The following is a 10,345-nucleotide window of genomic DNA, read 5'->3' as shown; positions in this document are numbered from 1 at the left end:
CCGTGCCCCGAGTTGGCACCAGAGACCCGGAGTTGCATGATAAGGGGTGGGGAGGGGATTGAGGGGAGGGGAGGGGAGGGGTGTTTTCGCTACATGCGTGCGGGTGTGTGGTACCGGTATGGGTGTAATGCTGCCGCGGCCGCCTGTAACATCTGCCTCATTGTCCTCTGCCTGCTACTGCCTGCTGCTGCTACTGCTACTGCCGCAGGTACGTGATGGACCCCTGGAACGCGCTCAGTTTCCTGGTGAACGCCTGTCTGCTGCTGCTGACGACACTCAAGATTGCGCAGGTGCGGACACTGGGCGGGGGCGGGGTGCGGGTGGGGTAGACCTTATGGGTTTATGCAGAAGTTAAGGATGCTTCTCTTGCTCTGCTGTAGCAAATCTCCAACTTGCCTTGCGCGCGCACGGGGCACCGGCACAACACGGTCGCTGTGTGCGTCTGAAGCAAACACACGCACACGCACACACGCACACACGCACACACACACACACACACACACACACGCACACGCGCGCACACACACACACACACACACGCACACACGCACACACACACACACACACGCACACACACACACACACACACACACACACACACACACACACACACACGCACACGCACGCACGCGCGCGCGCGCACACACACATTCTTTGTGCTCTTACACACATCGCCCCCCACCCACACACTTTTCACACATACACACACGCTTACACACGCTCACCCGCTCACGCAGGACTTCGAGGCGCCCGGGCTGCCCGCCTTCGAGACCTCGGACGCGCTGCACATATGCCTGGCCACCATGGCGCTGTTCGTGTGGGTGCGCGCTCTGGGCATGGCGGTGCCGGTGTACCCCACCCTGGGGCCGCTGCTCAACACCGTGGCGCGCATGGTGGAGGAGCTGGTGGCCTTCCTGTTCCCCATGGTGGGTGGGGGGAGGGGATGGGGGTGTGTGGGGTTGGGGTGGGGCGGGGTGGGGCGGGGGTAGGGGTGTGGCTGTGGGTGTGGGATGGGGTGGGGTGGGGCGTAAATACCAGCCCAAACTAAACCAAAACCAACGAAAACGAGCGGAGCACAGGCAGAGGTGTTAGTTGCAAGCGATAATACTTATGGGATGTGGGCCGAGGCGTCGTGGAGCAGCAGTAGTTTGTTCTCGCCCCAAAACAAACAAGACCCAGAACCAGCGCAGGGGGGTTGGAGGAAGGGTTGAGTGTAGTGCCGGTGGGCAATCGTGCGTGGATGGCTGGATGCCACCCGGGCTCGGCCAAGAAACTTTCTAGGGGAGCAAAGCATTGCGCTATACTGCCTATACACAAGTTCCACCCACCTTAGGACCAGGACCAGGGCCAGGGCAGCAGGGCCAGGGTTTGGGCCGCGAGGCGTGAGGCGTTGGCCTGATAAATGTTTCGTTTATGTGGGGTGCGCAGGTGAAGGCCAGGAGCACCGCGTGCCAGCCCTTCTCGTAACCCGCACTGCTCCATTCCGACCGTTACCTTGAACCCTCTCCTTCCCGACCCCTCCCCACCCCGCCCCGCCACTGCCCCCAATGTAACCCTCCCCACCCCGCCCCGCCACCGCCCCCGCAGCTGATCATTCTGACTGGCTTCAGCACCATGATGAGCGCGGTGTTCCAAGACTCGGTGAGTGTGTGTGCGTGTGCGTTTCCGGGGGGGGATATATGGGCAGCTGGTGGAGTGGGGGTCGTGTCAGTGTGCTGGCTGTGTTGCCTGGAGCGCTGCCCGCGTCGGAAACTTTTCCATCGCATGCCGCCTTGTGGACGGGCCCTTCTGCTCGACGCGCCAACCACACAGATAGCGCACAGCCCTGTTGTTCCAAGTACACCCCACACACGCGCACACGCGCGCACGCATGCACACACACGCACACACACGCACGCACACATACATACACGCGGCTCTCGTTTCCTTATCATCAAGTCCAACACAAACACACACGATGTCTTATCCCTCCCCTCCCCTCTCCCTGCGCCGTCGCCCTCAGCTGCCCGACACGTACGGCAACTTCGCGGCCTCCATGCTGTCGCTGTTCTCATCCATGCTCGGCAACTTCGACCTCACCATATACGACGGACTGCCGCCAGCACAGGTGGGCAGGGGGTTAGGGAAGGAGGGGCTAGGGGGAAGGGGGGGGGCTAAGGGGAGAGCGGGGGAGGGAGCTGTTATGGGGGGGGGTTGACTGGTGTGTGCCGACGCCGGCGCCGGGAGAGGGGAGGGGAGGGATACACACGCACACGCACACACATACACGTACACACACACACACACACACACACACACACACACACACACACACAGAGAATCATTATTAATTGTACCCCCCCCCCCCGCAGCGGCTGTACGGCATCATCATGTCCGTCATCTTCCTGGTCATCTCCGCAATCCTGCTGCTCAACCTGCTGGTGGCCATCATCACCAACAGATACAGGTGAGGCACCGAGCGGTTAGGTGGTTAGGTGGTTGGCAGTGTTGGTTAGCTTGGTATCAGTGGGGTGGTTGGTCAGCTTGGTATGTCGTCGAGATTTGGTTGCGTCAGGATGCACTGGGCGAGAGGGTTTGCTGCTTGTGTCGGCTGTTTGTGCCGGCGGGTGTGGCGGATGTCGGCGGGTGTGGCGCGGAGCCTATTATATAAACCTTCTGTTACATATAACCCCTGGTGACCCTGCTGAGTAGCACCCATATCCCGCCGCATTGGCCGCATTCCCCACACGCAGGCCGGAGGAGGTGGAGGCGGAGACCAAGTTCAAAAAGGCGCAGATCGTCAACTACTACCAGACACAGGTGGGAACGCATGGGTGCATGTGTTTGTGTGTCAGAGAGCGCAAGGAAGGAAGCACGCATGACTGCGCGCGTGTGTGTTTGTGTACATGTGTAGGGTTTGTCGCGATTGGCCGGCGTCGCTATGCTATTGGCCTTGTGTGTCCCCCCCCTGCCCCCGCCCTCCCTCGAGTGTTCCATGTTTCATACAAACCGTTCGCATGAATGGCTACTACCCGCTCGCGCCCGCCCGCTCTTCACAGGTGTCGCGCAACCTGGTGTGCTCGCCCTTCTCGCTGCTGCAAGTGGGGCTGCGGGTGGCAGGCATGCCGTCCGGCCGCCGGGCCAAGATCAGCGGCACATCCAAGGTGTGTGTGTTGCGTGTGTTTTTGTATGTGTGTGTGTGTGTGTGTGTGTGTTTGTGTGTGTATGTGTGTGTGTGTGTGTGTGTGTGTGTCTGGGATGGGGGTCGGGGCTAGGGCGTTGAGGGCGGGGCGCTGGGGTGATCGCGGGTTGTCGTCGAGGCCTAATGCTGTGGGGGGGAAGCGGCCGGCGTCGGGCGTGCGCCCCCCGCCCTCCTCCCACTCCTCCCGGCATCCGCCCACTCCTGCCACCCTGCCCCTCCGTTGCGCCTCTTCCTGGCTCCTCCCAGTTAACTTTCACCTCCCGCACCTACCCACACACCCAACACGCACGCCCCCCCTGTGCCTGGCTACAACTCCGCGTCTTCTGGGCTCATCATCACCAACCATCTTTGCACCCCCCGCAACCCCTTCCCCCCTCCCCCCCAGTGGCCCACCAGGCTGGGCCTGCTGCCTCTGGACGGTGTGGTGCTTCCCGACGACGGCAGCGACCGCCCCACGGGTGTCGACGAGCTGCCGTACCTGGTGTTCCTGGCCACACTCTACCCCATCATCACAGGTGGGGAGGGCGGGGGGGGTTGTAAATACCAGCCCAAACTAAAGGGTGGGGGAAGCGGGGGGAAGAGGGTTGTTTCTGCCATCCGCAGTGACAGCGCGAGTACAGGAGAGGAGGTCAAGGGGTGGAAAAGGGCACCGAAGACGGAAGAGGGGAGGGAAGGGAGGGAGCGAGGTCAAGGTTGTTTGTGTGGTTGGGATGAACCGCACTTTTCCCATTCCCCTCCCCTTGCCTCCACGCCCTCGCCCCTCATCCCCTCGCAGCCGCCACCTGGCTGCTGTTCCTGCTGTACACCCCCTTTGGCGTCTGGCAGTACGCCAGCAAGCGTTACAACCGCCTCGCCAAAACCGCCGCCAAGCAGCAGGCGCGCGGCGCGGCGGCGGGCGCCCCCGGCTCACGCCTGCTGACGGCGGCCATGGTGGGGCCCAAGGCGGCGGCGGCGGGGCTGGTCAGGAAGGTGGCGCCGGCGGCGGGAGGGGCGAAGGGCCCCTCCGGAGGGGGCAAGGCAGCCGCTAAGAAGAAGGTGCGGGTGCTTGCGGGGTGCGAAGCGCAAGGGGAACGTGCGTGGGTGTGGGGGGAGGGGAGAGGGGAGGGCTGGGGGGGGATCTCAGCATTTCCGGGAAGTAGCACGGGGTGCGAAGGTGCAGGGCACGGATGGAGGAATACATGTTTGTGCGCCTGTACGAATGAGATAGGAGGGGAGCTTGGGATGGGTGAACACTGAACACTGGCTGAGACCTCCATCCCTTGTCCCTTTCTCCTGTTGAAGCTTCGCAAGCCGCGATTAGGGCAAGACTAGCTTCATCCCCGTTGGTTTCAACCCCGGCCCACTTTAATTATTCATGCATGGAACCCATCACCACACAGGGCACGCGCTCCCCGGCCCAGTCGCGGTCGGGTGCCGCCTCGGACGCCAGCGACGGCGAGGCGAGCGGCGGCGGCGGCGGCGGCGGCGGCGGCAGGGCGGCGGGCGGCAAGCCTCTGGAGAAGCGCAGCAGTCGCAGCGGTCTGGACAGCGCCGCTGCAACTGGCAGGCTGACTGGTGGGAGCGGGGTGGGGTGGGGTGGGGTGGGGTGGGGTTGAGGTGGGGTGGGTGGTGTTACTAGGAACACGCGTCGCAGGGGGCAGTGCATGGGGGCAGTGTGTTGCAATCTATTGCGCGCGCCATTCGTGGGAGCTGGCAGCGCCCGCGCCTAGTTGCTGACCTCGTTGGTGGACGTGTCGTGCCATGCCAAACAAACTGCCGAACGCACGCACGCACATCCTCCGCACCCCGTTCCCGCGCAGGCCTGGACAGCGCCGCCCAGTACCAGAAGTTCAAGAAGCGGCTGCAGGCGGACGCGCAGCAGGTGGGTGGGGCAACAGAGGGACAAAGAGAGAGAGGGCACAAGGAAGGAAACATGCCGGGCTCGTGCTTGCGATGCGGTGCGACGCCCAACGGTATCAATTGCGTGCGTGCGTTGTTTGTTGTTTGCATGTGCACGCATGCACCTCGTCTCCTCCACTCCGCACAATCCCGCAACTGCCCGCACCTAACCCCCACCACCTTTCACTCATCCCCCCATCCCCCATCCCCCACCGCCAACCCTGCTGTGCCACTGTCTTCACTTCTTACACAACCACGCGAGAATGCAGAAGCCGATATAACCCCCCTCCCCCCTCCCCACCCTCCATCCACCACCCCCATCGCCCCTCCATCCTCCCCCCACCTCCCCCCACCTCCCCCCACCTCCCGACCCAGGCCGAGTTCGGTCTGCTCAAGGCCGGCGTGTTCTCAGTGCTCACCTTTGGTCTGAGCCTGCTGGGGCTGGCGCTGTACCTGGGCGTCATGGTGGCGGGGCTGGCACTGTGGAGCGGGCTGTACCTGTGGGCGGCCAAGGCGAGCAGGGGGAGGGGGAGGGGGAGGAGGGGGAGGGAGCGATCGGCTGTGGTGAGCACCAGGTGTCCCACTGCCACTCCCACCCTCACTCTTGCATGTGCCTCCATCCTGCTCTGTCCTCTGTCCACTCCCTCTCCGGCCCACACATGGCATAATAATCGCAAGATTCGCAACACATGGCACAGCCACACACATGCACACACAATTCCAACACAATCCACACACACTCCCAACACACAATGCACACACACAGGTGTCCTTCAGCGTCCACAACATCCTGCTCAAGCCCCTGGTGGACGCCGTGCGCGCGCAGCGCCGCCGCCGCCGCATCTCGCCCGCCTCGCCGCCGCCCTCCGCCGCCGCCACACCCGACCACTCCATGGCCCGGGCCCCCGCCGCCCTGGCCGCCGCCCACACCGCACTCAACGTGGCGCCGTCTCCCGCCGGCGGCGGCGGCGCCGCCGCCGCCGCCGCCGCCGCCACGCACGAGCCCCTGCACAGCTTCGGCCCGCCTGCCGGCGGCGCGGCGGCGGCGGCGGCGGTGGCGGCTGCACCGCGGGCGCAGCCGAGCCGTGGCGATGGCGGCGGCGGCGGCGACACGAGCTCGCGACTGCCGCCCGCCGCCGCCGGCAGTGCGCAGGACCGCTTCAGCTTCCTGGGCACAATCGGGCGGGCGGCGGGCGCGGCGGCGGCGACGGCGGCGCGGCTGCAGCACGAGCAGGAGATGCAGGCCAGGTGCGTGTTTTGCGTGTGTGTGTGTGTGTAAAACCCACACCCACACCCACCCTCCACACACCCTCCTCACACCCGCACCCACACACCCTCCACACACCCGCCCAGGCACCGGGCCCAGGTGCACTGGCGACACGCTCTAGCCAAGATCCGCGCCCTCAAGAACGAGCGCTACATGAGCCGCCGCGACATACTCAAGGCCCTGGCCGCCTCCAAGTTCAAGGCACACCTGGAGGTAAGCGAGGGAGGGCGGAGCGGAGGCCAGGCGGGGGCGTGGGGCGCCGTTCGTGTGGAGAAAGGGGCGATTAAGAATCGCGAACAATATAGTGCCGACGTCCGAGGCGGAGTGTGCTGCTTTCTTAACCATCTTTGCAACTCCTCTTCACCCGCCCCCCCCCCCAACCCCCCCCCCCCCCACACACACACACACACAGGACTGGGGCCTGGCCGCCGACCCGCGGTCCACCTCGGCCGAGCTGCTTCAGGAGCAGATGGCGGACTTGGAGGACGACGACGACGAGTGGGACGACGACGAGCTGGCGGAGGGCAACGAGGCGGCGGCGGCGGCGCAGGTGCGGCGGCGGCGGTGGTTGGGGAGGGGGAGGGAGAGGGGGAGGGTTGTAGATACCAGCCCATACTAAACCAAACCCAATGCAATAGAGCGAGGAGGAGAGCGTGGGCGATGCTTGACAACGGAGTGGCACGCGACAATGGTCCCCATTCCCGAAAAGCACCGAGTTCCCAGGTTCCCAGCAAAACATCCCGCAAACCGGTAGAAAGAAGGCGATGAGCTCTTCGGTCTTGCGCGTGTGGGCGGTGCTGACGGTAGCCGCCTTCGAAATTGCCACCCAGGCTCAAACACACGCACGCACGTTCTATCTAGCAATGCAGACTAGGCACACGTCGAATACCCACCTAGAAGACATCAAGGGAGCCCGGGCGCCGAGGAGGAGACCAGCGCCAGGGCGGGACGTTCGCATGTGCAAAAAGGGAAAAGGCAAACGGTGTGAGCGGAAAGGCGCGCGAGCGGAAAAGGCAACCGTATTCTATGTGCATGAGCCTGGGTGGCAAGAGAGAGGGGAAAAACAGGCAGCGGGCAATTAAATAGAGGCAAGCACGCATCGGCATGGGGCCACACGAGGGCCAGGGGGCACAGGGACAGGGGGAGGGGGGTGGTTAGGGGAGAGAGGCAGGGTGCGGGCCGCGGACGGCTCCCCACAGCCCTGCCAATCCGGGTGCCCTCACGCAGGAGAGGGCATCCGGAGCCTGTAGGCGCTAGGGAGAGCGGGACGGGACGGGGTAATATGGGCACAGGTACACAGAGGGAGGAGACAACAGCAACCCGAGACACACGGCAGAGCCTGGGTGGCGGAGACGGGTCTGGATGTGGGAGGGACTGTGGGAGGTTGAAACATGCGGAGCTGGGACACGCATGCAGCTGCCCCGGCAGCGTCGCCGAAACAGAAAGACTGCTGCAATGCCCGTGTGCAATGCCCGTGTGCAATGCCCGTGTGCAATGCCCGTGTGCAATGTGAACACAACCGCTCAGAACTCACGGTGCTTGTGTCCAAACTCCATGTCACACACACACGCGCACACACACACACACACACACACACACACAGTCCTACGCGTAATGTTTTCCTTGTGCTCTTTAACACACACAGGAGATCCTGGACAAGACCGACAAGCTGTCTGTTATGGTGCGCACCGGCCTCAACACCAGCGCCGCCGCCATGTCGGCACTGGCGGAGCGGGTGCAGGAGCTGGCGGCGGAGATGGCGCGGATGAGGGCGGCGGGCGGCGGCGGCGGCGGTGGCGGCGGCGGTGGCGGCGGCGCCGGCAGAGGCGGCGCCAGCGCTTTCGCGCACCTTGCGCCGCAGCAGGTAGCCAGCGGCGGCGTGCGCTGGAGCGGCAGTGTGGATGTGGAGACGGCGGCGGCGCTGAGCGCCGCAGCCGCCGTGGGGCTGGTGGGCGGCGTGCCGGGCTCACCGCACCTGCCGCCGCTGTCGCCGCAGTCGCCGGCAGTGGGCGGCGCCGCCAGCGCGCCGCCGCCGGCGGCGGCGGCTGCGGCGGCGCACCCCTCTGCGCTCAAGGGCGCAAAGGGCAAAGTCCGAATGGCGGACACGAGTGGCGGCGGCGCCGTCGAGACGCCTCCTGCTGCTGCCGCGGAGGTGGCGGTGGTGGAGGCGGCGGCGGCGCCTCATTCACACGGCAAGCACGCGGCACACCCGCGGTCGCACTCCAGCGCTCACGAGCTGCCGCCGCTGTCGCGGCCGCCGCCCGAGGCCCCGGACGACGACGCCGCGGCCGAGCCGGAGCACGTGCCGCTCTCGCACCCGCACCCGCACAGCCAGCAGCAGCACCACGGGTCGCGGCACCAGCCACTGCGCGAGCCACACCGTGCGGAAGAGGCAGAGGAGGCGGAGGCGGCGCAGCAGCAGCAGCAGCATCATGTACAGCACCCCCCGCAACAGCAGCAGCAGCACCCGCAGCAGCAGCAGCGGCCGGCGACCGCGGCCGCGCCTGCGGGCCGCCAGGCCGCCGGGCTGAACGGCAGTAGCGGCGGCGGCGGTGCTGCGGGCGGCAGTGGCGGCGGCGGTGCGGGTGGCAGTGGCGGCAGTGGCGGCAGCTCCCCAGACAAGCGCCGCGCCGTCAGCGCCAGCGCCGGCCGCCCACCCGTCGCTCCCTCCTCAAGCAACAGCAGCAGCAGCGGCGGCAAGGCTAAGTCCGCGGCCAGTCGCCAACCACCGATGGCGGCGTTCGGGGAGGAGGACCCAGAGGCGGAGGCGCCGGGCCCAGGCTACGCCGCGGCGGCGGCGGCGGCAGCCGCTGCGGAGGCAGAGGCGGGGGCGGGGGCGGGGGCGGGGGCGGGGGCGCACACGCCGCCGCGGTCGCGTGGCGTGCCGCCGCCGCCGGCCCGGAGCCCCGAGGACCAGCCGCTGAAGGCGCTAGCCGCCGAGGGCAGCCGCGGCGGCGGTGGCGGCGGCGCCGCCGCCGCCAGCCTGGGGTCGGTATCGGTGGCGTCGGTGGCGGCGTCGTCGGTGTCGGCGGCAGGGGAGCACGGGGGTGCGGAGGGCGCGGCGCCGCCGGCGCGGGCGGAGGGCTCGGCTGTGTCGCTGGGCGCGGCGGCGGCGGTGGTGGCGCAGGCGGCTCCGCGCATGCCCAGTCGGCCGCTGATGCCGCGTCTGGGCGGCCTGGCGGCGTCGGCGCTGGTGAAGGGCGAGGGCGACTTGGCGGAGGGCGGCGCGGGCACCAGCGGCGGCGGCGGGGACCCTGAGTGAGGCAAGGCCACGGTGGTGAAGGAGCTTGGGCTGGGGCCTGGGCTGCTGGTGTGATGTGGGTTCGTGGGGCTGTTTGCAAAGGGTTGTAAGTACTGTTTTGTATGACGACGCACATACGGTATGTTGCGTGTCGAAGTGTGTATGGTATGTGCGAACGCGCGATGTCATGCAATTCATCCGTGATTCTATGCAGTCTGAGGTTGGGCGGCGGCGGCCGCGTTGGAACCGATGGGGCTGGCGGCGGCACACAGCAGGGGGCCAGTGGGGGCGAGCTGCGAGCTGCGAGCTGTTGTCGTCTTTTTGTTGTGGTGCACACAGGCGTGCGGCTTGGGCTGCTGTGTGTTGGCATGTTATCAGCATGGATACGGTTAGCGCGCAGCAGCAGGTCTTGGAGTTAGGAGCCTAGGATGTGGGGACCGCAGTTTCACCCAGAGACCCTACGTCTATGGCAATGGGCAGGGGCGTTCTTCGGCCCTTCATTCGGCGGTCGGGGCGGCGCGGGGAAGCGGCTGTGCCCGCGGGAGCAGGGGTGCGTGAGTGAACGGGCGGGAGTGAATGAAAGCAAAGTACGCGGCCGCGCCGCTATCCCCATGCACCACAAGGAATGGCTTTGTGGCAGCAAGTGAGCTCTTGTAACCTCTTGTAAGGAGAGAGACACACCAAAACGCGGGCACCGATCACCACATCGAAGCAGTGTAAGTACGGGGTTAAGCAGTCGTTGATCTGCCGCGTCTCGCGCCTCCGTTCTTGCACTGTC

At 66.1% G+C, this 10,345-nt stretch overlaps 1 protein-coding gene across 1 annotated transcript in view; it reads left to right on the top strand.

Annotated features, from left to right (window-relative positions):
• CHLRE_09g397142v5 (uncharacterized protein) overlaps positions 1-10,236 on the top strand; it is a 19,851-nt gene extending 9,615 nt beyond the window's left edge. The window contains exons 18-33 of the mRNA XM_043065835.1: positions 209-290; positions 738-926; positions 1,588-1,641; positions 2,003-2,107; positions 2,352-2,446; positions 2,733-2,799; positions 3,039-3,143; positions 3,567-3,696; positions 3,957-4,216; positions 4,561-4,735; positions 4,981-5,042; positions 5,435-5,572; positions 5,826-6,307; positions 6,413-6,539; positions 6,739-6,876; positions 7,972-10,236. Of these exons, the coding sequence (XP_042921296.1) occupies positions 209-290; positions 738-926; positions 1,588-1,641; positions 2,003-2,107; positions 2,352-2,446; positions 2,733-2,799; positions 3,039-3,143; positions 3,567-3,696; positions 3,957-4,216; positions 4,561-4,735; positions 4,981-5,042; positions 5,435-5,572; positions 5,826-6,307; positions 6,413-6,539; positions 6,739-6,876; positions 7,972-9,588 (3,826 nt within the window). The 3' untranslated portion in view covers positions 9,589-10,236. The remainder of the gene's footprint in view (positions 1-208; positions 291-737; positions 927-1,587; positions 1,642-2,002; positions 2,108-2,351; positions 2,447-2,732; positions 2,800-3,038; positions 3,144-3,566; positions 3,697-3,956; positions 4,217-4,560; positions 4,736-4,980; positions 5,043-5,434; positions 5,573-5,825; positions 6,308-6,412; positions 6,540-6,738; positions 6,877-7,971) is intronic.
• Positions 10,237-10,345: the final 109 nt, after the last annotated feature.

The sequence above is a fragment of the Chlamydomonas reinhardtii genome, chromosome 9, assembly GCF_000002595.2.
Source record: "Chlamydomonas reinhardtii strain CC-503 cw92 mt+ chromosome 9, whole genome shotgun sequence".
In the NCBI taxonomy this organism is placed as follows: domain Eukaryota; kingdom Viridiplantae; phylum Chlorophyta; class Chlorophyceae; order Chlamydomonadales; family Chlamydomonadaceae; genus Chlamydomonas; species Chlamydomonas reinhardtii.
Note: the sequence above shows the minus strand (reverse complement) of the source record. Positions and strands in the feature narration are given on the sequence as shown.